At 40.9% G+C, this 27500-nt stretch overlaps 1 protein-coding gene and 1 pseudogene across 1 annotated transcript in view; one reads left to right on the forward strand and one right to left on the reverse strand.

Moving 5' to 3' along the window:
* Nucleotides 1-27500, reverse strand: part of LOC138015876 (protein tyrosine phosphatase domain-containing protein 1-like) — a 50629-nt gene that overhangs the window by 161 nt on the left and 22968 nt on the right. The window contains exons 5-15 of the mRNA XM_068863003.1: nucleotides 14551-14629; nucleotides 14303-14330; nucleotides 14049-14110; nucleotides 13322-13347; nucleotides 12930-13019; nucleotides 12612-12711; nucleotides 5572-6261; nucleotides 3638-3736; nucleotides 3350-3433; nucleotides 2646-2690; nucleotides 1-1087 (exon numbers count right to left, since the gene is read on the reverse strand). The exon at nucleotides 1-1087 is cut by the window's left edge and continues 161 nt beyond it. Coding sequence (XP_068719104.1) covers nucleotides 824-1087; nucleotides 2646-2690; nucleotides 3350-3433; nucleotides 3638-3736; nucleotides 5572-6261; nucleotides 12612-12711; nucleotides 12930-13019; nucleotides 13322-13347; nucleotides 14049-14110; nucleotides 14303-14330; nucleotides 14551-14629 — 1567 coding nt within the window. The 3' untranslated portion in view covers nucleotides 1-823. The remainder of the gene's footprint in view (nucleotides 1088-2645; nucleotides 2691-3349; nucleotides 3434-3637; nucleotides 3737-5571; nucleotides 6262-12611; nucleotides 12712-12929; nucleotides 13020-13321; nucleotides 13348-14048; nucleotides 14111-14302; nucleotides 14331-14550; nucleotides 14630-27500) is intronic.
* On the forward strand, nucleotides 19763-20843 carry LOC138016228 (uncharacterized; annotated as a pseudogene).

Genomic DNA, 27500 nt, shown 5'->3' on the forward strand with positions numbered 1-27500 from the left:
GGCCCAACACCAATCTGTTTGACGCATCGCATTATTAACAAAACCTTGTGGTGATCCGCGGATGGTTTGTACATTGAAATATAGCAAAATTACGGTAATTACGAGAAAGCAGTTGTACTAAAGGGCGGCATTTGGAATAAGGCACCAGAATTATCAATATTATTGCTAATATTTGACACAATTCTTTGCATCGGATTTAGGTAAAGTCTTAGCCTCATAAGCCTGGGCTATTTATAAACCATGAAATATCATTCCCTGAATGTTTTTCTCGTCTTTAGGGTTAGATGATCATCATAAAACTAGTCTGTACAACCCTATTTGAACAAAGCCAAGAATAAATAACATAAAATTTGAAAAGTAAATAAAGGATGGCATACTGACTCGAGAATATTTCTAAAAGGCCACTGCTGAGTAGAGAGACAATCCGTGTACCTATATTACAAAAAACATGCGCGCAAGGTATGCCTGATAAATACATTGTGGTGCCCTGAAAATTGACTAACTGCACCCGACGTGGTTAAAAATCAGGAAATAAAAAATATTAGTATTCAGACAGGTAAATATTGCCAAAAGGCTGACAGCTGAGTTGAAAGACAAGCTGTACCGCCAAATTAGAAAAAAAATACAAACAAGAGCTGGATGCGCACAACGCATGCTTGATAAATACATTTTGTCGCTCTGAAAACTCAGTGCATAACTGCAACCGATGAAGTTTCAATTTGAATGGCATAATTTTCATATCCGAGCATATATACAGTCACATTCTTGGGGCTCCAAACAGAGAAAGTAATGTTGATCTTTAATGCCTCATGCCCGACTTAGATCATAATCCTCCTAAACTCTTTAGTGTCTTCATAAGCAACCGTAAGAAGTGAAGCAGTCTATAAGAGGGTGAACATAACGCTGTCACTGGAACCTCTGTCCCATCAGCTGTAGTTGCCCTTGGTGATTGCGTAGGAGAAAACGTGTAATCTGATCGCTCGGACGTCCATCTGCTTTGTGTTAAAGACAGCTCCATGTTGTGGGTCAGGACCATCGCTGTATGGCGGAGAACTCGATCACTCAACTCCTGTGGGAGCGGTTCCAGCTTGAAATGATGGAAACAAAAATGAAATCAGTTATCACAGGTTAATTCAAAAGAAATATGGCGCCTAAAACGGGTATCTGGACGTTCGTATTGTAATAAATAACCAGCAGTTTTTTAAAAAAATTCTGAGATGCAAATACCTCACGAGACGACTGTTTCACGGAAAGGCCGAGAGCGAAATTGTCAACATTTTTTTAGTTTCCACATAAACTGAATTGAATGATCTCAGTCCCTTTCGGAACTTTTCGTACTCTCCACATGATAGGACGCATCGGAATAAGTTGCCCCTAGAAGGGTTGCTGAACGTTGTACCCTATCCATCCTGCTGCGCATCATCGCTTTCCCGTCTGTACCAAGGTACCGACAAGACTATTTAACAATTATTCCACAAGGGCACGTTCGGTATAATCATCTCATATACAACAAACGCGAGAGGAATCATTGCTTTAATAAAAGCCCACAAAGAATGGATAAATCTTTGCTAAAAACCGATTCGAACAGTTACTTATAGTATACTCAACAAAATATCGCGTTTTTGACTGGTCAATGACGATTGAATAAAGAGGTTATAGAGTGCAAAAGAGCCGGGTTATAGGGTGATTTGGTTGAGTATATAATAAATAAAAAATCGTATGAACTTGCTCGTCCATTTCGTGATTTATGGTCGGTCACTCGTGATCGTTTGAAAGTTTTCAAATTGCACTCGGCTGCAGCTCGTGCAATTTTGAAACCTTTCAAAACATCACTCGTACCCATAAATCACGAAATGCACGAGCGTTCATACGATTTCCAATACTTATATTTGCAGACCCTGGATAATATCTCATATAGCTCATAGAGCGTCCTTCGTATGACCTTGAAAGAGTGTTCGCAACTTTGTTTCACGACCAATGTTTGGCAAGATTAAAACAAAGCTTCTACTTATTCCCGCCGAGGAAAACTACTAAAAATGCAGTCAACCGTTTGATTGCCCAATCACATCACTGCATTTCAAATGACGTCAAAGCGACACTTTTCAGAAAGCTCCATGGAGAGATGACTTTGTTTGCATCCGCGTTCACTAAGCCAATGGAAATTTGCGGTCGTTTGCTTTTGTTCGATATAATCCAATAGCCCACTTTCGATATATTAAAATTCAGTGAGGAATAAATATAAAGATTTGTATGAGTTTATTCCCCAGAGCCTCAAAATGATGTCTTTTGTTTAGGAGTGAATTTTATCATATCAAAAGTGGTTTATTAAATGTTTTGCATTTTTGTTTACGTTCAGTTTTCGTCACTTTATTAGCTCATATACCATGGTGGCTAAGCCAAATTGCATTGTCCAATTATCTAGTTTTTAATAATATTTGTTACCGGTGTGAACTATGACTATGACTATGACTATGGTAGGCTGCGACAGCCTTTACACAACTTATTAGCACGAAATTGTAAACTATATGACTTAAAACTCTATGGTTGTTGCAGGTCACATGAACAGAACTATACTCTTAGACGAAGAAAGAAGTTAACGACTCATAGACCTCGACGGAAGGAAAGTCGTATTTGGCTTCAATTACCTCGCATATGGTAGTTATCAAACATTCTAAAGTACCTCTCTCACCCTGGAAAAGAAGCAAAACGTGTTACCTTATACCTTACGGCCGCAGTAAACTGTTTTCAAACAATCTGAGTGCATAAAAGGCGCAAACGAAAGATGGGAGTGGGAAACCAAATGACGCACACCTTAAATCGGCACCCCACCCCACGGCCCTATTGCTAAAGCCACCTTAAAAACACTTGCGAATCACACCGAATGAAAACTTTACAGTCATGCACTCAAGATGCAGGGAACGCTTTCATTGGTGTAAACCCTTATTTTATTTTACGAAGATCGTCGGAAATTATAACATTGAGCCCATGGAAAAATGAAGAAGCTTACCGACTACATCATTCAGGCCACATTTGAATGTGACAAAGATAATGGAGATTACTGTTTTACTACCAACATCATTCGGCTTCAGCTCCATGGGCTGAGATGATTTGCGCAACAGACTTCAAAACGGTCCGCATCGAAGATTTTAGATCCATCATTTCAATCTCAGTGTCTTTTTATATCAACAGTTTCATCATATTCGAGACTTTAATACCCCTTATATATGTTTTTATTGTACTCCAAAAAACAAAGGAATTAGATTATTTCCAAATGGAGATTTGATTATTTGTTCGTAATTTGGTCATGATTACTGCATTACATGTGAGACGGTGTAGCAGTAAAACTTACACGACCAAGTCGTCTAACAGCTCCTATGGGATCATCGATGTTCTCTTCCAAAAGCGATACATCTTTCTCTGTCAGAACAGGCTCCTGCAAAAAAACAATGTATCATAACTCTCAATTTTTTTGAGAAAAGTAGGCAAAAGCAGAGCCATTCAGTAGGAAGGTCAGTCAAAGAGTCACTCTTCAAACAAAAATGGTCCGATAAGGAGGATCACCAAAAGTGGTTACGTGGCAATGTATGCCGTCTGTAAGTAAGCACGAACAGCACTTCATGTGATTTATTGCAATTACCGCTAGCTCAGCAAGCCAAGCCCAGAGCAAGCGAGTCAAAATCCATGGATCAGCATCACTGCTTACTTCCTCCCATGAATCTGAGCTGTTCAGTTTCCGCTGAAAAAACAGGAAACAGAAGATCTCACAAAGAGCAATGTGTTCAGTGAAAATATTTTGGAAAACTGCTTAAGTTGAGGGATGAAATATTCTGGCTTAATGCATAGAATTTAAGGATCCAGTTGGTTAGACCTTTTCAGTTTGAAAGCTTTTTGGGTTGAAGCGAACACTTTTCCCTGTAAGTGTTTGATCCCCGAAATGCGATAACAATTTTTTGGTCCAAGGACTATTCTGACTTGTAGGATAGTTCTGTGCTAATTATACTTTGATTTATTACTCCACACTCTATAAAGCAGTAGAACAATTAAATAAACCTGAAAGAATTGTCGAAAGTAGGATGGCGCAGCGGTGAGGGCACTGCTCCTCCCACCAATGTGCCAAGGCCCGGGTTTGATTCCCAGGCTCAGCGCCATACGTAGGCTTAGCTTGTTGGTTGTCTACTTTTTGAAAAGTTTTTCACTGGGTACTCCGGTTTTCCCTTCCTCAAAAAGCAACTACAGTGGAACCTCTCCTTTGGGACACCTCCATTCAGGGGACACAGGATTTGGCCCCGAGAAAAATGTTCATACTAATCTCTGTATCCAAGCCAACTTCTATTCAAGGGACCCCTCTATTAAGGGGACACCTGCCTGGTCCCAAGGGTGTACCTTGAGAGGACGTTCCACTGTATATGTGTTGATTTGATTTCTATACAATGTCCTCAATTGGTGCCTCAATGTTAAATACTATCGACACCTAAAAAAAGTTTATTGTCATTATCATTATTATTATTAATAGTAACAGACTTTTACTGTTTAATAGGTGCTTATTAAGTAAGTTAAATTTAAAGAGGCATAATACTTTACCTGGTTTTCAATAATGACTCATAGGTCACCACAGAGGAAGGTACGGTTCTTATGGTGAAGTTGAAAAGATTTTCCTGATTCAGTTAATTTGGCATTATTATCAACAAGCGCGGCCAAATGACGTCTGTAAAATGCGCCTTTTTTGCGGGCCAAACGGGAAATGCCCGGGCTGAAAATGCATTTGCCGCCCTGATTCTGACTGCCTGCAGAGAGGTCAAACAACTTCGCTCCACAAATGAGAACCTGGGGATACCATTTCAATGCCAGAGTTTGCGCGAATTTTTGTGGATGAGTTTTTTTTGCTATTTTTTTTCTCAATTTTTGCTCTTGTTTAGCTGATCATATTGTACAAAATGTAGCAACAAGTTTCCATACCTTAGTTTCATGCTACATCTCTGTTAAAATTCTTTTATCTTTTTAAATGAATTTGTATGATTTGGCCTCGCTCTGCTCGGGTGTAAATGATGCTACTTGGGCCACAAATAAACCATATGCCCTCCAAAAGTCATGTGATTGTCCTATTACTATTGAGCCATCACCAAGTCCAATAAACAAGGGCAAATTGTTCGCGTTTAACAATGTTTGTAATCATCTTGAAATTCTGATTCATTCTGAGTTCACGTCCAGTTGACGCCTGCCGGGATATTTACCAGGCTTTCTTGCAACTGCTCAAGTTGGGTTATCAACTGCGATGCTCATTTTCGCTTTAATACAAGAACCGCAGTAAAAATATATCAATTCATATATTCTCTAACATAAGAATAGCCTTCAGTGTATTTTACAAGTGTTCTATAAGGATTAGAGTGTTCTCACTCACGTGATCAGTAACCTCGTTTTTCCACCGAAACAAAAGAAAACGTTTGCATGATAATACAGCTCACCTCCCTGAGGATTAGTTGGGAACACCATCTGCATCAGGCCGCCGTTTCATTGTTTAGGAACACCAACACGTGACATCACGTGAAAACACTCTACAGTTAACAAACTCACCTTTATTTTCTGCACTCGATTATTGACGCTGCTATCAACGCATGCGCTAGATGCCAGGCACTTTGCTACCCGGAGTCTGTCCTCAGTTGTTGATTGTTCTGATGCATTCTGCTTCAAGGAGTTGTAAAAACTCTTCTCGGCCGTTTTATTTCCTTCTGTCGCATCAACAGTAGATTCAGAATCTAAACTTTGCTGGTTTTTTCTTCTACCTTGTTTCTTTTTATTTGGTGTTCTATTTGAAAGGTTAATTGGTTCTAGTTTCATCCTACAAACTGAAGGAACAAGTCTTGCATCACAACTGTACATAAAACCAGAATCTGAGGCACGCCTTTCGTGAATATCCTTCTTTGGATGGTTTAACAGATCCAAAAGGCCTTCTCCGGTATGTTCAATATTTTGTGTGTCGTTAATCTCATCAACTGCGTCCCAACTTTGGGCATGTTGCATTGACGAAGTGTGAAGTAATTGAACGCTTGAGTCTACATAGGGATTGTGTTTCAATGCGCTTATAATATCTTCTGAAATAGAAGGTTGAACAGCTTCTCCAGCCGAGGAGTCCTTTGTGGCATCACTTTCATCCACCTCGGCAAACACAGCTTTGACTTCACAGAAAAGAACCATTGTTAAAGGACTTTCCGCGCTCTTTACTGCTGCTAACTCAAGCAAACGGCAGCAACACACGTATACTACCTGAAAAACAAACAAAAAATAGTGGTTAATATAGAAAAGGTCCAATCTGAATTATTGTCTGATACCCTTTCTTCTAAAAGTGAATCTCTAAATAGAGGCCATCAGCTGTGAAAAAAATATGACGAAGCGTTTACTCAGAGTCTTATCAATTATATTGGGAAAGAACTTGTCACTGGACACTATTAAAGTTGAGAGCGTTTCACTGGTTTAAAATTCTTCATAGAATATGTTATACTAACGTCATGCTTTTCAAATTTGGCTTGGTCAACTCCTCTTTATCTTACTTCTGTTGCGAGTAGTTGGAGACATTAGAGCATTTCTTTTTTTATTGTGAAACACTTTTGGAATAATCTCAACAAGATACTTAGATCGCAAAAGCTAGTTTCTACCAACTTAACTTAAAGATAACAGATATTTTATTTGGGCATTTTTCACCATACAATAGTGATGACAATATTCTTCTTCATTACATTACTCTTGAGACTAAATATTTTGTTTGCTCCAAGTTAATAAGAACTCCTCTCTCCGACTACTAGCCTTTTACTAGCAACAACACACCAAGAAGAATGTTTCATTGCGGGAAAAAGATATAATCCTATTTTCCGTGGAGGACTCGTATACCATGCCCCTTTTTTCCCTGTTCTCACGTATTCAGCGTGCAGTTCTGGGTCCGCGGGGACGTATTACGTCACCACATTCCTCTAGTTAGTTACAAGGACTTCAGATCTCGCTCCTCCATGTTCTGCCTTAGAATGCGACATTGCCTACTTCGCTTTGTTTCGTTTTGCGCGTGTTCATCGCTGCCCCGTTTCTTTAGTTTTCCATGGCGGATCAGGTTCCTGCTGCTGCCGTTGATAATGCACCTGCCATTCAAGCTCTTGATGGTCAAGCTCCCCAAGACAACCATCCGGTTCAGGCTTGGCAAGATTACGCTTTAGCTACCCAAGTTCAGGCTGTCGGTCCCGTTCAACCCAGAGAACCGGCTGCCGAAATGGTGGGTAGTTTCATTCCTTTTACGGTTTGCTTATTTTTCGTCCCAGTTGTTATCACAAGTTCATTACCACCTGTGACTAGGCTTAGGCTCGTTTGTTTCACAGTTGCGCTAGATTTTGTAGTTTTACCGCTCTTATACATCATGGTATGGGATTTCTATGTTCTAGTTTTCCAGTTGCCACGACAAATTTAGCTGCTCTTGGGAGTTTGACTCAAGTTTTAGCCGTTCTAGAGAAATTGTTTTCCCCGGATTTTGGCGTAATAGCGAGTTTGTCTCACCAGTGTTACACTGTTCATGCGGGTGTCTCTCGCTGGTTGTTAGTGTTTATAGCGTCCGTGCCTGGCTGGTTTTTGATGATATAGTGAGTGTGCCTTGCTGGTCATTACCATTATAGCAAGTGTGTCTTGCTAGTTTTCAATGTCATTCCGAGTGTCTGTCGCAGGATGTCAGCATTTTAGCGAGTGTGTCTCGCTGTATGTTTGCATTATAGCAAGTGTGTCTCGCTGGATGCCAGTGTTCACGCTGGTGTGTCTCGCTGGATGTCAGCGTTACAGCGAGTGACTGTCTCGCTGGATTTAACATTATAGCGAGTGTGTCTCACTGGTCCTTTCATTATAACGAGTTGTCTCACTGGTTGTTAGCTTTATAGCGAGTGTGTCTCGCTTGATGTCAGTGCTATCGCGTGTGTCTCGCTGGATGTCAGCGTCACAGCGAGTGTGCCTCGCTGGATATTAGCACTTATAGTGAGTGTGTCTTGCTGGTCTTTTCATTTTAGCGAGTTGTCTTGCTGAATGTCAGCTTTATTGCGAATGTGTCTGTGGATGTCAGTGTTCTCGCGGGTGTGACTCGCTGGATGTCAGTGTTACAGTGATTGTGTCTCGCTGGATATTAACATTATAGGGAGTGTGTCTTGCTGGTCTTTTCATTACTGTAACAGCGAGTTGTCCCGCTGGATGTTAGCTTTATAGTGCGTGTGTCTGGCTTGATGTCAGTGTTATCGAGACTGTGTCTCGCTGATTGTCAGCGTCACAGCGAGTGTGCCTCGCTGGTTGTTAGCTTTATAGCGAGTGTGTCTTGCTGGTTGTCAGCACCACAGCGAGTGTGTCTCACTGGTTTTTCATTATAGCGAGTTGTCTAGCTGGATGTCAGCGTTATAGCGAGTGTGTCTCGCTGGATTTCAGCTGTTCGAGCAAGTGTGTCTCACTGAATTCTACCTGTTTTTGCACGTTTTTTCCTACCGAATGAAAGCGTTATGTTAAAGGGAGATGGTTGCACCGGTTCTTAGGTTTTTCTTGCGAGGGTGTCCCGCTGAATTTGTTGTTCTTGATCTCTAAGAAAGCTGGTCTCACGAGAGTTTTGCGTTTTTGTTTTCCAAATTCACCAGTTTGTCTTGCGAGATTTCGTATATTTTAGTTCCTTGATTTAGCCTCTTTATCTGTCCCGCCACCTCTGTTTACCTAGTTCGGTCTCGCGGAATTTATTTGTTTTGGCGTCCATTTAATTAGGCAAGTTTGTCACCGTGTTTTAAAAGTTGTCATAGCGAGTTCCTTCATGAGCTTGTCTTGGTTTATCGACTTGCCTTGTTTATTGTGTTGGATTTTTTCGCTGTCTCTTGTTGGACTTATTTATATTTTTTATTCTTCTTGTTGTTGTTGCCCAATTTCGCTAGTTTTTATATAGCGTTGGACTTAAAGAGCTTAAAGAGCTTTTACAGCTAACCTACTTTGTGGCATTTTGATATTCCTTTATTCCATGTAGCGGGTTTGTCTCGTTGGGTTTTAGCTGTTTAAGCGAATTATTGGCTTAGCGTCACGTCTTCTGTATGTTAAGATACACGTTTAGTGACTGCTGCCTGCAATTTTGTTTTTTCAGGATCTCGCTACCTTGCAAAAGAAGGTTCCGTCAACTCTGTCCTGGACATGGCACGCCAATTGGCGAGTTGTCCAATTGCCTTGGTCAATCCATATGCGCTCGTTGCTGCCCTGGAACAATTAGCGGACGTATCCCGTGAGACAAATCACCCGAAGCGTAGAAGATTTGAAGCCATTTCAAACAGTGCCAACCCCTTGTCCGAGAGGCTAGGCTTGCTACCGTGGCCATTCAAATGCTTGGGGACAAAGAGGAGAAACAAGTGGCCGGCCAAATCCACAAGCTCTACAAATCTAGCTCCTTTCATCCATCAGTTTTGAGTCCATACCCTCTACCAGGGCAGTTCCCGCACTGTTATGCCACTCAGTCCAGCCAGTCTCCTACAACTCTTCGAGCTTTTGGAGGGAGGCATAGAGCCCAAGTGCGGGGAAGGTGTTTTCAATGCCGGAAGACGGGACATTTTGTCAAGAATTGTCCTGATTTGAAAGGTCGTTAACGTCTTCCTTGTTGCCTGTCCCAGAGTGTGGAATAAAGAATATCTGTCGCTGACTTGTATTTATTTTCACGATTTGCCTATTATCTGTGCCCACTTTATTCGTTCGCGTCTCGCCACTTCTCTGGGTGGACTTCTGGGCGAGGCTTCCTCAAAGGGATTTTCTAAGATCCTTCACTACTCTGTCCCTGGACGGGGTATTTCGGGGTTGCTTCGCTTTGGGGTCTTACCTCTCCCGTTTTGTTCCTTTCTTTTCTAGACCAATCCAAAGCGTCTCAAAACCTTTCACATTTGTCCAGAAGAAGCTGTTTCTTGTCCAATGTTGGTCCATTAATGTGATTGGAGGGGTGAGCCCCAAAGCATAGCAACCCCGATGCCGTCTCCTGTGTATAGTTTCTTAATGCTTAGCAAAAGCCTCTGCTAAAGATGTCCTGTTTAGGGATCCAGAAAGCTTTGTAGCCGGAGAAATTCACAGACATGTCGCAGAATGGGAAAAAATCGTGGGTTCCTATTCCAAACAACAGGAGGTCTTGCATTACATCAGACATAAGATCAATGTTAAAGAATTTTTCGTCCCATTCCGGGGGTATTTTCAAAGCTCGTTCTATAGTACTGCTACACCTCCAAAGATAGTCTTCCCTAACAATAAGTCTTGCATCGGATTTGAGCGATTTATTTCTGTCACCATCATGCAACGCTTAAGAAATGTTCCCTTTCCATTTGGGGAAGGGTTGGCTCACTTGATCCTCCTCACCTCGTTACGCCCATCACAGTTTAACCATCTTAGCTAAGAATGTGCCATGACGAGCGCTTCTTAAATTTGTGGACAAAGGACTTACCTTTGAAACTCGATTACATTTCCGACCTCCCTAGGTACGTGGGAAAGTTTCATTTCCAAACGACGTTGGACGATAAGGCTGGGTATGACCTGCTTGCTCTCTCCGAGGATAGTTACACCTTTTTTGGCCTGGAGTGGCAGGGATGGTATTTCGTTTTCCGCACAATCCCCTTCGGCTGGAAGGCTAGCACCTATTTGTACCACACAATTGGCCAATATATTGATCACAGGCACATCGGACAGCTTGCAGTTTCTAACTCGTCGCTTGTTGTATCTCCTTCATGGTCTGACTTTGAGTTCGCTGAGGCGGCGGTGTTCATATGCGCTGCAGTTCTTGTTTCATTAGGTTATTTTCTGGGCCTTTCAAAGTCCACGCTTATCCCTTCCCGCATTGCCACCATTCCTGCACTATATGATGACACATATAACTTTTGCCAGAGGTGTGGATTCGGGAGAGAGACTATACCCACTCCAGACTCTTCTTCGTCCATAAGTGTTGATCTCAAGACCATTAATGACAGACTTGCCGAACTCAAGTGGACCAAGTCAGCTAGGCCTTATGAAAAACAGAAAACGTCTCTTCAAAGTGAACTCATTAGTTTTCTTGCATCCCTGTCTATTCCCAAGCTTCTCCCTTCTGCGTCTTCTATGGACATCTTGAAATTACTTGTATGGAAAGACACGTCAGGTCGCACCAAAGTACATCAGACTTCCTGGCCGGAGATAGGCAAGCAAAAGACTTCTTCTTGTGATGTCCTTCAGGATTATCCGCTGGAACGGTAGAAAGTCTCATCGGAAAGCTTTGCGCTATTTCTACAGAGGCTACACTTCCGGGGGGGGAGGGGGGGGGGGCAATTTTGAGCGTTATTTGTCCATTTCAAAACTGTTAAGAATAGATCTTAGTAAAGGATATTTATTTCGTGCCACCAAAGGAAATAGTGTTCTTAAGGACCCATTCATGGGTTCAGCGGTTCATATCAGATTGAAGATGTACCTTCCTGCTTTAGATAGTGATGCGAGACTCCTCATAGTTCACGTAGTGGTTGCATATAACACTACTTTCCCTGGGGGACTCGTATAACATGCCCCTTTTATCCCTGTTCTCACGTATTCAGCGTGCAGTTCTGGGTCCATGGGGACGTATTACGTTAACACATTCCTCTAGTTAGTTATAAGGACTTCAGGTTTCGCTCCTCCATGTTCTGCCTTCAAATGCGACGTTGCCTACTTTGCTTCGCCTCACCCTCATCCCGGCAGCGATAAAAACTACCCTCTTTCCGGGAGCTACCCGCTCCCAGTGGCCTCAGGCTGATTCTCCCATACCTTATCTTACCCTGGGCATTGTTTGCGGGTACCCCAGTGAAAATATAACACAATTTTACGATACAAACGGGAGCCCCTCTTCTCGTTAATGTAATAATACCCATCATGTCAATGTTATTTACAAATGTGACAGGCGCTTGGCAACAGGCAAAGGGAAATCAGACGCAAAACTTGAACCTGCATCCTTGTAACATCATTCCAGTAATGCAGCAGTTCTCGTAACGTGCTATTGATTGGTATTGTAAGCAGCTTCTATTGCTTTTTTAGTCTAAGTCATTGTAAATGTTTCAATCGCTTAGACTTTCGTTTTTGGTTAGGGTAGTGAGCCAATCACATATAATGTCGAGAGAGCTGCTACATCACCCCATCAGTCAGATGCTCTAAAACTCTGAATTATATTACATTGTCAAGCCAGCACTTTGCAGTTTTAGTAAGAGCACAAGACTGCTGTTAGATCATGGATTTGATTCCTCAACTGTTCCTTTCCCGTTGCCAAGCAACTAGCATAATTATCGTAATTATCATCTTTTTCACGGCCAGGCAAATTGCATCTCCACCACCACCAGTAGTTGCTAAATAAAGTAAAAGTCGAACTTTACAAAACCACCTGCCTTCGTCACATTATAAAAACATCGTTGACTTCTCACACAGTTATCAATCATTTTCTAAAGTCCACATTAGAAAGTGGTAAATACCCAACCAGGCGTGAAACAATGACTTAGTTTTAACTAATTTTCTATTCATCAAAAGGCGAATGAAAGCATTGGATTTCGCCTTTCTTTGTCACGAAACCTCTCTTACTGACGTTCTTAAGACGTGCATCTATTTCTAACCTTAGGAATGTGTTTAAGGTTCCGTGCTTCCATTCCATGCAAAAGATGCTTCTGTCGCTTCAGGTACTGCTGTAGGGTAAACCTTTTAGCGCCAGGAGCACTGTGAAAAACGAAACAACCGCCACTTGTTTTGAATCTTATTTCTTCCAACCAAATAAATATCAGCCAACCAGGTTGAACTATGCCATACGAAACAAGCCATTGGCGGGTAAAAGATTGGCTTGATCACAAGCATCAAAACAAATGATCTAAGGTCAAGAATATTGTCAAGAATTATAGTGACGTCTGATCAGGAAGAACATCAACAGTGAACCTTACCATGATGGAAATACAACCCAAAGATAATGCAGGAAGTTTGTAAAATCAATAACACATTGAATCTGAGCTCGGGTCTGAATTGCTCTAGGCCTAAAATAAAATAAAATAAAATAAAATACTTCTTCAATGGATTTTTTGGTGGCCTGGTTAGTGGATTATTAATCAGGTCACAATAAATTATTATTATTGACAACTGTAGTGGATTATTAAAAATGTTACATCACAGACTTGTCAGGTGGTACACTATTTGAAATATATAAATATATATATATATTACTATTAAACTGGTGTCACTCTGTTTCACAGTAAATATATTGAGGTTGATAATTTAACACATAAGTTGGTTTAAAAAACAAAGAAATATGAATTCCCTTCTGCAGCTGACTACTCACCTGTTAGATCTGACTTGGTGAATTGCCTATACAAAGAACAATATCAACTCAGAGAGTAAGGTCCACATCTACACCTAAAGGTCGATTTCATTTTGATTTAATTCGTTCACCTTCATATTCGTAAGTTTTTACAGATTCTATTACTGCTTAAAAAGAAATACAAAGAAGAACGAAGCTTGAGGACTGCTTGTTTTCAAGGAGGAAGGTGTGAATTTTGATTCACATGATGTGACAAGCTTTAGGAATGGCATGTGTAGCCTGCTCTTCTATATAAAATGAGATAAAATATCGTAAAAGTTGACTCTGGCTAAAAAAAGACGAATAACTTGGACGTTTCGGTTACTCCTGTAACCTTCTTCAGCAAAATGTAAATTGGTGTTATATATACAACCTTTTAATAAGTCTAACATATGCAGTTTTCCGCTGATGACGTCAAACTCATGCTTTTAAGATGTATTCAGGGATGTACAAAGGCTTCAAACAAGAAAAGAAATCTGAAAAGTTTTAGGCCTTTGTACATTTCTGAATAAAATTTGAAAGCAAGAGTTTGACGTCATTAGCAGAGAATGGCATATTTTAGACTTATTAAAAGGGTGTATATAAAAAAATTTAAAAATGCAGAGAGGATGACACCATTTTAAAAATTCTTAAGATTTTTATAAATGACTTGCAATGAAAAATGTTACCAGTGTCATTTTACGGTAATATTTGGAAACACTTCACAGACCTCTTCTGCCTCTATTCTCTTAGAAAACACAAGATAACTAGCAATGAGGACTCCAGTTCTCCCTGACAAGAAATCAAAACGTAACATTAGCAAAATTTGATGCAGTAAATTGTGCTGTGCTTGGTTTTTTCCCTATACAATGCTGGATCAAAATGTTATGCAGTCTTTTCTTAAGGTACATTAAATGTTACCACATCGTGTTAATGATCGATGAATAGATGGTCATTTATATAAAAAAAGAAGAAAAAACTAACCAAGCCCAGCATGGCAGTGTACTGCTGCCTAAAATATGAAAAAAAAGGCATGAATGTGATGAAACCAAAATCTGAAACAATGGAACATGAGAAAAATCATGGTCAAAATATTCTACAACACGAATGAATTTAGAGCACAAAATACATTTACTGAGTGTATAGTAAAACGTTGTGAGTTTCAGGCCTAATTCCTCTTGGAGCATTGTCTACTAAGCAAGTTTTCAACTGAGTTTAAATAGAATACATACCTTGCCGTTTGTTAGAGCAAATGACATAACCTTTACCATGTCCAAAATGGATTCTAAGGATCTTACACCATAATCATTCCTATCAGACACAATACCATATTGTAAAATATTAATTCTTTTGTAGAAAGGCAAAAAAGTCATGTGCCACAGCCATAATTTTTGGCAAACGGCATGGACAGTCCATACCACAACTTCACAAAAATTTAGCAAAACGATCAAGAAATCATAGAACAGTCAATTATGGCATATTTGATAGGAGTCCTGCATGCCTTGTTAGTACTGTAAACGCAATCCCCTCACTCCAAAAGGACTTTATTGGAAACATACTACATTAACAAGGTTAACCGCATGCTAGGGTAGTTTTTCTCCAAGCTAATGGCTTCTGTGGCGTTCTCATTTCCTACATTGGTATCCCAGGCAACAGAGTCAGGGGAAAAGACGTCCCCAAGACCTTACAGTTAGTGAGCAAGGTGTAAGGTCTAAGGTCAGTGTTTTTTTCATGCACTGTTCTGTTCGGTTTTGCTTAAATGATGCATACATTGCCATTCTTTTGTAATAATGTCTCATAATATTACTGATTTACAGTATGTTTCAATGGTGATGTACCATGCAGTCTACAGGAGAAACCAATAACGCTTTAGAGACCTAATGTTTAACATGATACAAGTTTTTGAAACAAAAGAATATGCTTAAGTTGTCAGTCTTAAGATTGCACAGTCATCCATCTGACCTGGTTTTTGGGTATAAAAACCCCTCCAGTTGACCTCCTAAAACATGCTTCAGAAAGTGGAAGGAGATTGTGCCAAGGAGAGTAGGCACAGGGGCACAGATATGGTTCACACTGCTCTTGGTGGAACATGGACATCATGGCATGATCTGAGGTTTGAGGGTCATCCAGTTTTCAGGAGTACGCCCACATGTACTACCCAGGAATGATTTGGTGAATGAACAAAGGTGACAGAGTGGCCTGTGCCGTTTACTCATGCCCTTCTCATGTATTGACAAAGGCATCACATCATGTCTAATGGGGTGTATTCACTAGACTAGACTTCCTTGCTCTTGCAAAGTATGACAATCTCTCATCTCTTGTAGCATGGATCCTTCTATTCAACACTGGCAAAGGACTTCATGCAGTGGCGACATGTGAGTGTTCTGGCAGCAGTTTATAAAATTCAGTGGGATACCATTATTGCCAACCAGGTTCATTGTCACAGGTTCAGCAATCAATAATCTTCCAGTATTCTTCTCGAATAAGTTGAGAAGCCTGTCACCTCAATTAATTTGCAGAGCATGACTTCTGGGCTGATATGCATGTAACAGCCATGTTGTTTCCATAGTGAAGCTCTGAGTTGAGCATCACTATGAGGAAGCTCATAGTCAGGAGCAAGGATGGCATAGTCGATTAGTGCGTGGTCTTGGTGCAAGAGGTCCTGAGCTCAATCTCCGGATCTCACATCCACGTTTCGACTTCTTTCCTTTCAGTGTAGCTTAAGTAGTACCTTTAAATACCCATAAAACAGAGCCCTGATGGTGAGGGGGGGGGGGGGGGGGGGGTATTAGAATGAGCACACCATTGACCTCAAGTTTGTCAGCTGAATTTAATACTGTTATGAGTTATCAACATAAAATATGGTCTCTCAACCCATTTCTCCGCCGCAATGTCTTTGTTAATTACCCCTTCCTCACTAAGCCATTGGTTGGTGTGGTTGTGGACGTGTAGGAAACGCACAAGGAAAGGTTGGAATTCAAAGGCCTGAGAGAAAAAGGAAAAGAGCTGAGTGTATCACTGCTAAGAGATATTAGTGGGAGCTGGCCGAAAAAACAAAATCCCTTTGTCAGCTGCTGCCAGAAGAAGACGCAACGAAGAGATAAGGGAGGTAAGTTTAAGCAATGTGAAAAGAGACATGTCAAAGAGAGAGACGCGAAAGCTTAAAGAGAACTGAAGAGGCAGAGGAGACGTAGGATCTGAGGTGTGGAGAAGATGACATGGAAATTGCTGTTGGTTTGTTGAAGAACTGATCTGAACTGCTGGTTTGTTAAAGAACTGAACTGTTAGGCAGCTTAGTTTACTTAAATAATTAGTGTGTAGAAAAGTATTATTGTCTGGCACTGTTCAATAAGGTTATTAGAAACTGAATTATAGTAGTTTAAGGCCATTACATAAATTTACTCTAGTAGTAAGTTTACAATCAGTATTTCTTAAGTATTTTATCCTTGAAATCTTGTAGCTTATTAATAAAATAGTCATTAACATTTTAGGTATATGTTCTGTCTTGCGAGCTAGTTGACGAGAAGGGGTTTCTGTGTGTTTCTATCTATTTTCCATTTGTCTTTTCTTTTTTCCTTGTGTCGCAGCACCAAGGAAAAACGCATGTCACACAAACACAAGGCCAACACATCGCAGCCACATCACTGACATTTCGCGGGAAACGAAGCCAACACACTGCTCAACGTGTGACATGTATTTTGATAGTAGGCGTGAGCCGGCTGTCAGTCGACTGTTGGCCAATGTTGGTCAATGTGACTGCCAATGCATTGGTTGCAATCAAATTCATTGCCGTTACCAGACTATGGGCACCAAAACAACATTATAAAGGCTCAGCCTCCCAAGGTTATAACCCCTGAACACCTTTGCCATGGGTGTGTATGTTCCAGGCTGTTAGTAAAGAATGGGGTTTAAGCAAGGAACATTCTGCATTCAAGTCAAGCGCCTTGCCTACTGGGACAAACCACGAAGGTCAAATCGTAATGCTACTAAGGGCAATTTCCATTTGACAGAACTGACCGGCGAGACAGGGCATTTGGCAGGACTAACTCTACAACGCCTTCATATTAACAAGTTTCGATGGTGATAGACGCTTCTCCGGAAGAATACGGGAGACTATCATGCAAGTTTTCCTTCAAATTGTTGCGTGTTCTTCAGAGATGTCCAGAAATGCACATAATTAGATGTATGCTGATTTCAATAAGCGTCACGAAGTGTCCCCTTGCTCTTCTCCCCAATTTCAACATCACTCATGTCTCGGAATAGGGACAAAAAATGTCATAAAGTGTCCCCCAAATGCTGCTCTTTAAGTAAAGATTAACTCCTGCATTTACCCTAAGCTAAAAATAATGCTAACCTTTATCCTTACCTTGTTGTTGAAAAAAGATAGCAATTGCCTATACTTAAAGGGACACAGCGTGTCGGATGTCAAATTTGGACGTGCATCTAATTAGGTGCATTTCTGGACATAAGGTGTTCTTTGCAAACTGACGGGTCTGGCCGGCCAGTTCTGATAAAAGGAAAGTGCCCTAAAAATTATATGAAAGAGAGAAATGATCGTTGCACTTATCTGGACAATTTAAGCAATTTTCTATTATAGCAACTAAAAAATTCAGGTTCAGGTGCTAGAGGAGACAATTTAATTGCTTGAATTATTGTGGCACTCATCAGATAAAATGGCCAAGCTAAGGGGGAGTCCGGTACAACATACACTGGTATACAAAAATATCCATGCATGCAGAATTCCAAAAAAAAATAATAATAAACAGAGACTATTGCATGGCAATGGGAGTCTTGCATCTGTTCAGACGGAATTTGTTTGCATGTCTACAAGAAGACACAAGTTCATTACGCTTGTTCAAGGTCACAAGGTCAGGTCTACAGATAACGATGAAATAATGAATGATTATGGCGCTTGTAGAAATTTGCAGGAATCCATGCAGAACTGCAGGAATCCCACAATAGTAACACAATTAGATAATGTTGAATGATCATTTACAGGTTGCTTTTTCCAGTTTATTAGCCAAAGCTATCATCAATTAAGCCTGGTTCTAACTATTGACAACAGCAGAAGGACAAGTATTAGACTCTTTGCTTCTCAACTGAGTGGCTTCATAGATCAGTTGATAACAGGACTGCACCTTGCACATTTTCGCGTCGTTTGCAAGAAATTTTCAAAGATTGACTCCTGCTTCTGTGATGTTGTGCTTATCCTCTAAAGCCCTTTATCCTTGAACAACAAAACAGGTTAGTTTGAGGTTTACATGTTCGATTTTCTGAGAACTTTTTCGAAACTCAAGGACAAATTGCCCGCATATACAACAACTGCTGAACCACAAAACCATTAAGCGCTTGAGGCCCTGATTTTTTTGTGTATCCACATTTCCAGAAATCGAAGAATACAAGATTAGTGTCCCATGAACATTTAACAAAGAAATTATTAAGAAATTGCTTTTTTTGCCATCAAAAATGGGGGGTCGACTTATACACGGGTGAATACAGTAGATCGTGGGTTCAAATCCCTGGGCCATTAAAGTCACCTGAATTCTTCCGGTGTGTATTAAAGAAACAATTGCTTAAATTGTCTAGTTAGTTCGATCACTTCTCCAATTGACCTCTAAACCCTGGAATGTAATTTGTACGGTGTGAGCGAACCTTGATCATTGTTGGGAGTGTTTAGTTTTTAGTGTGGATATTCTCGAAAACAGTGGTCCTTCGAGCCGGATATTAGGGATGTGTAAGCAGAGTGTTGACAAACCAGAATTATTGAACGTTTCGAAGGACGAAAGGAAGGTTGCTCACTATGGCTGAAAAGGTGAAGGCAAACGTTGAAAAGAAGACGCGGATTAGGGACGGTCAGCGAAACATCGCTAAAAGGTTACTAGACCAAGTGAAGCAAAGACTTAAAGCGATGGAAGTGGAGTCTCAGACAGGCAGTGGGGTAAGGAGTCCGTACAAGCCCTTGAGGAGAAGGTAGAGGCGCTGAAGAAACTGGATAATCAAATCCTAGACTTGATTGGAGGTTTAGAGTCCGAGGATCTGGACATTTTAATAGAAAGAGAGATCGAGGAAAGCGATCACTTCAGAGGAGAGCTGAACCAAGTTGTATTGCGACCGGAGTACCGGTAGGTTCTGAAGCGATTACTGGAGCGTCGTCTCAAAACGAGAACCCACAGTCCACGAATCCTGAGCATAACATGAAAGCCAAGCCTCAGAAGCTTGAAGCGGGGTTTGCGCTGACCGTGGTAAACTATGACGCCGCAGTCCAAGCTCTGAAGAAACGCTATGGAAAGGAGATAGCAATCCAGCAAGCGCAGGTAAAACGATTTACTCAACCTGCCGCCAGTTTACAGTGATCGAGACTTTACTTGCCTGAGGAAATTGTTTGACGAGTGCGAGTCACATTTCAGGGGATTGAAGGCCCTCGGAGTGGAAGTTCCTGCCATTATGCAGAAATTGCCGGAGAGCTTTCAACTGACGATCACAAGAGGAGAGGAGTTTTTAACCTGGTCGATGGAGCAAATGTTGCAGGCCGTTTTAAAGGAGCTGGAACTGAGAGAGGATCATTTTTATGCAATGACCTCCTCGAAAACTTTGCATTATAATAGACTTGATGGGAAGGACAATCGAGCAAAGGGCGCGACAGCCAACGCCTTGTTCACAAAGCAAGAACATGGGAATTGTGCCTCCTGTTTGGGCAAGCATGCCGACAAGAACTGTCAGAGAGTTAAAGATCCAATGGAACGTAAGAGTATTGTTTTAAATTTGCGAGATGTTTTAAATGTATGAAAAAGGGCCACCGAGCCCAAGAATGTGAGGCATTTGATGTATTATGTAACAAGTGTGGCCAAGTGGGTCACCACGTTTCTTTGTGTGATGTTAAGATAGTGCAATCAGTGCAAAACAAAACTCAGATTGCTACTACCGGTAGTCCTAATAGGTTACATGTAGGTATGGGTGGACGAGTTGCGTTGCAAACCGTGTGCGCAGTTATCTATGGGGAAGGCGAGCCGTACAGGGTAAGGGTGTTGTTTGACGCCAGTAGCCATCGTTCTTTGATTACTTCCAAAGCTGCCCAACGCATGCCAGTATCCGGCAAGAATGGCTAGGAATCAGTACCTTTGGCCAGCGTTCTAAGGACATGCGTCTTAAGAGATGTCGCGGAAGTAAAGGTAAGCCCAGTTGGTGGCCAAAAGGTTATCCCCATCAAAGGGTATGTAGTACCAGAAATTTCCAGCATCCAAAACGGTCATGTGGAATTTGTAAAGGGGGGGTATCCCCACGTTAAGGACTTGTGGTTTTCGGACATGTGTGTGGGAATGGAGGAGCTAGAAATTGACATTTTGATCAGTGCAGATTGCCTGTGGAGCTTTCAGAAAGATTGTACAATCAGGGGTGCCTCGACGAACCAGTTGCTGTGGAAACTGAATTAGGTTGCGTTCTGTCAGGTCTAATGAAGAGCCAGTCAAGTGACCCAGAACCTGTACAAATCAACCTAGTGCAAAGTGAGGACAAGATGTTGATGTGAACCCAATGTGGGCGCTGGAAACCATAGGAATCAAGGAGCCAAGCAGTGGGGTATATCAAGAATGTAGAGACAGCATCTCCTTTGATGGGCAACCATACTCGGTGAAGCTCCCCTGGAAAGAAGGCCACCCAGATTTTCCAACCAATTATACCAAAAGCTTGCGTCATCTTAAAAACCAAGTAGCAAGACTGCAAAGGGAACCTGAAATTCTCGCAGAATATGCAGTTATAATTGAGGAACAACTTCATACAGGAGTAATAGAGAGAGTTGTTGAGTTAGAAGCGGCTCCAAAATTACATTACCTGACACTTCCAGCCGTGGTGAGGAAAGAGGCCACGACAATGAAGGTAAAGATCGTCTACAATGCTTCGTCAAAGTCAACTAAGACAGGCACCTCTTTAAATGATTATTGCATGTGGGTCTGTCATTAAACCCGTTACTGTTTGACATTTTGTTGTGGTTTTGTGAGAACAGAGTTGCTCTCCTGGGGGACATACAGAAGGCTTTTCTTAAGAAAGAAAACCCACAGGACATTTCAAAGATTGTGGTTTATCGATTTTGTTGTGTTGTCTTTGGATTAAATGCGTCTCCCTTTTTGCTGAATGCAACCTTGGCGCATCACATTTCGAACTTTATCACAGTTGACCCAAAGTTTGTGAAGAAATTGATTGATTCATTCTACTTGGATGATTTTGTGGGGGGCAGAACCTCGTCGAGTGAAGTTGCCAATTTGCATAGTAAAACAGTCAATCGCATGGCAGACGGGGGATTCAAGCTCAGAAAATGGCTGACCAATGACTCAAGTGTCAGAGAGAGAATCAAAAAAGATCTGATCGATGATGTGAAACGCGACCCAGTGTCAGCTGAAAATGTCACATGCACAGTCATCTCTAGGCCTGAAGATTTGAAGTTACAGCCAAAAGGTACTGGGTCTGTCGTGGAATTTTGAGCAAGATATGATAACCCTCGAATTGACCGTAACTGCCAAGCGCGCAAAAGATTTACCTGCAACCAAACGAAACACGCTGCGACTCTTGGCTGGGATCTTTGACCCTCTGGGAATGATTGGTCCAATAACAATAACAGCGAAGATTTTGTTTCAGGAAGCATGCGGCCAAAAGAACAATTGGGATGACCCACTTGATGTAAATGGTTTCAGTTAATTGCTTTTGAACGTAACATGTGCCATGTGTTTTTAGGAGATGGGAATATGACATGTACTTATCATATGCGAATAATTGATATCTTATACCTTTAAGTGCCAAAACAGAAAAGAGAGTTGATGTTAGTTGGAATGTATGTACGGTATGAGTGAACCTTGATCATTGTTGGGAATTAAGAAGGATATACAGTCTAAGTTTCGAGGGTTTAATTTTGTGTGGATATTCCAGAACACGTCTCCCAAAATCTGGCAGATTCACCAAATAAGTGTTAGGGGAGGGGAAGCAGTGTAGGCCTTTGTCATCTCATGTGGGAATATAACATCGCCTCTTTTGACCTTTTTGAGTCTTTACATTTAAGGTAAAGATTATTCATTTTACGCCAAAATCTGGGAGATTCACCAGATGTGTGTTGAGGGAGGAGTGGCAGTGTAGGGCTTGTCATCAATCAGCACACATTTGATTTTGTGGCCAGACAACCATCAAAAAACCATTTCACGGCAAACTATTTTATGTACTACCCATGTAAAAATTGGACGTGAAAGGCAAAAAGGTGTGGTCAAATCGATCGGCAGCAACAGAAAATATACTCATGTTGTTTGAAGTTACACGGTGTGAAGGTCTGGGACCAGATCAACAAAGAATGCTAAAAGTTTGCGACAATTTTAAAGAAAAGAAGGTTTTGTCATGCAAGAAAACAAGCAAAACACTTATCCATAGGATCAGCGATCAGCCGTGTCATGTTTTATACTTATGTAGAGTATCAACCTCAAATCAAACTGTAAAACTGCAGGTAACTTATTTTGTTCCTTACTTTTCATTTATCTTTCGAATGTTAAGCAAAGTCATTCCCAAGTCGAAATCTTGTACTGCGAGTAGACAGTTTTGAGTTATTTATATTTCAACAACTTCATGTAAAGTCTTGATCAAAAACGATTTCCTAAAACATAAGCAAGCCAATATTAACGTTGAAAGCCAACGTTTCGGCGTCATCATGACACCATTCTCAAGGCAAAGTGAGTAAGTAATGCGAAGATTAGATTTTTATAGTCTCTACAAATTAGCATAATAACAAAGGATTACAAGTTCTTCGAGTGAATACCTTTTCGTGAATTGAGTCCGTTTGCACGTTAAGGGATGGTTTAAGTTTTCTTATAAAAAGCATCTCATTAATTAGGCAATTAAATTTATTAGAACAGTTAGTAAGCACGTGAAATTGTTCTAAAAGACAAGGTGGTACATTCCCTAAGATAATGTTTACAAATTGACGACGATTTTTATTTGTGTCCATCAACATGTTCGTGGAGCTGACTGCGAGTGTAACCAACATATCCTGCATCGCACAGGTTATATTGAAACTTTATAAACTAAACATTGTTGGTCAACAACGGCTGGCTTGACTTCTCGAACTTAAAAGGTCTTCATTGAGTTTTCAGCTGATGAACACGGGTTGAATTGTGGTCCCGATTTTTGAGCTGAGGTTTCTGAGACGTTTTTTCACGACCTAAGCAGAGACCTGATCTTTAAATGGTATGATAATTCTGATGGGGTGTGTAGTCGTGTCGGTTGATGGAATGTGCTGCTGGCCTGCTACCTTGGAATCTACGAATTGCTTGACAGCCACATAGAATAAGTGCCTCGGGTACTTAAGCATCCTTGTGAGAAGTAAGACCAGTCAGAAGATATGCGGTAAGCTCGATCTAACATGGTGGTAATTAGACTGCGCTTGTACCGATTATCCTTGTGGCTTTGGTAGTGGAGTAAAAGGCCCGTATTAGTTGGTTTTACACAGACCTTGGTCTTGATTCTGGGAGCTAAGTTTAACAATTCAACACCGATGAAAGGAAGCGAGGCATTCCGCTCCACCTCCATAGTAAACTTTGCTGATGCGTGGCAGTGGTTTAGGGTGTCAAGAAGAATTCCGGCTGATGCTATATCGGGCATAACAGTAAAGGTGTCATCCACATATCGGCTATAATAGGAGGGCAATTTGCTATCTTGATCAAGTTTATCTTCAATGGAGCACATAAAGACGTTGGCGAGCAGAGGACCAAGAGGAGATCCCATTGCGACGCCATCTGTTTGCTCATAGAGATTTCCATTGAACTGAAAGAGTTGGTTCTTAGTGGCTGCATTGAGTACTTCAATTAGCTGGTCTCTGGATAAGTTCAGATCATGGGTCTTGTAAAACCAGTCATCATGGAAAGCCTTGTCAGCTAAAATCTGGATAGTTTCATCTATTGGTACATTGGTAAATAAAGAGGTGACTTCGTAGGATACTAGAATATCACCTCCGTTGATCTCAAGGCTTTCTACTTCATTGACAAACTCAAAAGTGTCTTTGACCGTGTACTGCTTGCATGAGAGTGGTTTCAATTTCTCATCCAGCCACTTAGCCAATGCATAGTTGTAAGTATGTGTAGCAGAGAGAATTGGGCGCATAGCAAGTTGTTCCTTATGCATATTTGGTACTGCGAGTCTAGAACCTTTGGGACGGATGGAGTCAGCAATGGGCTTGGGTAGTACTTTAGATATGACAGCACTAATTCGCCTTTCCCGTTGTAAAAGCGGATGATAATATTTCACTGGCCTTCCTCTTGGTTTGGGTCTCTCTGTATCAACTGGTCTAAATTTGCTACTGTCATTGATAGAGGCTTCAGATAGCGGGGTGTAGATATTCGGATTTGGTCGATTACAACAACTCCGAAACCCTTATCTGGCTTTGTAACAACTATGTCGTCCGATTTCTCAGCTCCTCGATGTAGTGTTTGGTGTGTTGTTTTATCATAGTGTATGTGCGGTAGAAGCAAATTTTGCTTTACTAACGAAATCATCTTTTTTGTGAACGGCAATCGCCGCTCGACATCAAAAGGTCATGGCAGTAACCAAAGCTCTTTGTTTACATGTAGTTTGACTGCTTTTGTGGGAATTAATCTTCTATGGGAATATAACAGCTCTCTTGACCTTTTTGATACTTACATTGCAAGGTAAAGATTATTTATTTAAAAGACGCCTTGTCAAATAAATACACCTTTGACCACTGCAGGATCAAAATATAATGAAAATTCTACCCCAGTGGGAAATGTTTGTCGAGGGGTGCCATGTGATCAGCCTGAACAAGGGTTTTTCTCCTGAATGACTGTAAGGAGTAAGAGAAGAGAGACCCTGGGAACGAGGTTGAAGTTGCCTGCTCTATGGCTGGTCATTGTCTGAAATCAAGTACGTCGTAACAGACTCCCTCAATAGCTTGGTCGTTTTATCTGATGAGTTCCGCAAATATTGTGTGGTACGATACTACCTAGTAATAAAATGCCAAGTCGAATCTTCAGCTGTTCAGACTACCTAGATTACATAAATGCTCTAGTTCTTTTAAAGAGCACTCCGTCAACAGGTGTCTTACTCAACTGATATTAACTCTGTATTGTTATTAAATACATGTAAGGGGTCTTGAGAACAGCAGATGAGAAATAATAAATTTTTCCACAGGTTTTGACATAATTAGGGAGCGTTCACAAAAACTTGTTGGGGTGGGGAAGGGGGAGGGGCAGGGCTTGGAATTTAACGAAAAAATCCAGTCGCATTTTTGTGACAAGACACGAAAATTTACTTGCTAAATCGTCACGCTGCATTGTGTTGTCAGCGGTTTAGTGAAACAAAATATGAGCCTACAATACTTGTGTGTAAGAAACTGCTGAAATTGGAGGATGATCAAAGAATGGAGTGGGGCACATTAGCTAAATTACACTACAATTACGCTATCTTCAGATTGAAAAAGTAGCAACTGCCAACCCTTTTGTTTTGAAAGAGCGAGGGGGGGGGGGGGGAACAAGTTGCAAATTGGCGACTTCTCCAGATATTTTAGTCGCAAATGCGACTGTATTGGTCCCAATTTCAAGCCCTGGGCCCGGGGACTGACAAGGCATTTTCTACTTTCTGAAAAATTCGGAGGAGCCCTACTTGCTGCATTAAACATTTTCAGGGACCCCCTTTTAGTATCCCTAAAATCTGAGACCCCCCTACAGTACCTCGTGCCTTTGGCGCTAACAAGGCATTTCTACTTTCTAAAAAATTCGGAGGAGCCCTACTTCCTGCACTAAACATTTTCAGGGACCCCCTATTAGTATCCCTAAAATCTGAGACCCCCCTACAGTACCTCGTGCCTTTGGCGCTAACAAGGCACCTTGGTGCGCAGTAACGTATTGTGACCTTTCGGCGTCACGCTTTTGCATCAATTTAACAACCGATAGGCTTGTCAGAGGAAGAAACAAGTGATTCTGGGCCCAGGTTCTTTTTTTTCTTGAGCGCCTTTTAGGTTGTGCCATGTATCATGGTTAGCGCTCCTGTATGTGGAACAAATTACCTAAGGACATCAAGTGTAGTCCTACACTGTAGTATTGCGATTTTTAAGCGGAAACTCAAGACATGTCTTTTTAAATTAGCATATTATTAATTTTTTATGTAATTTATATTCTTATATTTAGGTGTTAATTACATATGTATGATAGGTTTTAGACTTTTTGAACTGATGTATGTATAATAGGTTTAAGACTTTTTGAACTGATGTATGTAAAGCGCATTTGGCCAATTTTGGAGAGTGCCCTTTATAAATAATAAAGTATTATTATGCAGTATGTAGTGCGTAAGTATGCTTACAAATATAAGTAGGAAAAGGCACTATTGTGTAACAATCCCTACTGTTAAACCTATTTACAAACCAATTGGTAATAACTAACGAACCAACATTTGAGAAAGGAACAAGAGTTTATATTCCTTAATAACTCGTCGAAACCTTGAATGACCTTGCTATGTTTAGGGTGTACGATAAAACTGCCTTCTGCATATTAAACAAAACCTGGTTCCCTCTATCCAAACCTAAAAACTTCCTAACTTTCTCCGCCGTCTCCATAGAGTAGCCTCCTAGTACATCAACTATCACATTAAACTGTGTGATAGTGTGGCCGGGGAACTGTTGGCGCATCTCCCATCTCAACGGCGCATACTTGTCAGTTTTCTCCTGTTCCTTCTGTTCTCTGTTGGAAACCCAAGGGCAGCTCATCTCAATAAGGATCACCTTCTTCTCCTTTCCTTTCCTTATTATTATTATTATTATTATTATTATTATTATTATTATTATTATTATCATTATCATCATCATCAGTAAGTTAGCTGGCTTTCTAAAGGCTTTGTTTGCCTTGCCTTTTTTTTCTGCATTTCTTGGCAGATCGTTATGCTCTTTGGAGGTGCTTTTCTGGTTTTGCCTTAATATATTTCGCTCATTCTTCTGACTTCTGCATCTTGTATTGGTTTGTGGCCATGAGGTAGGTTGTACATGTGTGACTGCGTATATATACTGTTGCTTGTTCTCAAGTAACAACATGCAGATTGACATCTGAGTATGTAATCGAATAATCAGAGACGATTGCATTGCGTGTACCTCGTGTCTGTATGCTAGAAATGTAGAGATCTGCTCATGTTATTAAAGCCTTTGATGAGCGAT

The sequence above is a fragment of the Montipora capricornis genome, chromosome 9, assembly GCF_036669925.1.
Source record: "Montipora capricornis isolate CH-2021 chromosome 9, ASM3666992v2, whole genome shotgun sequence".
NCBI classification, from domain to species: domain Eukaryota; kingdom Metazoa; phylum Cnidaria; class Anthozoa; order Scleractinia; family Acroporidae; genus Montipora; species Montipora capricornis.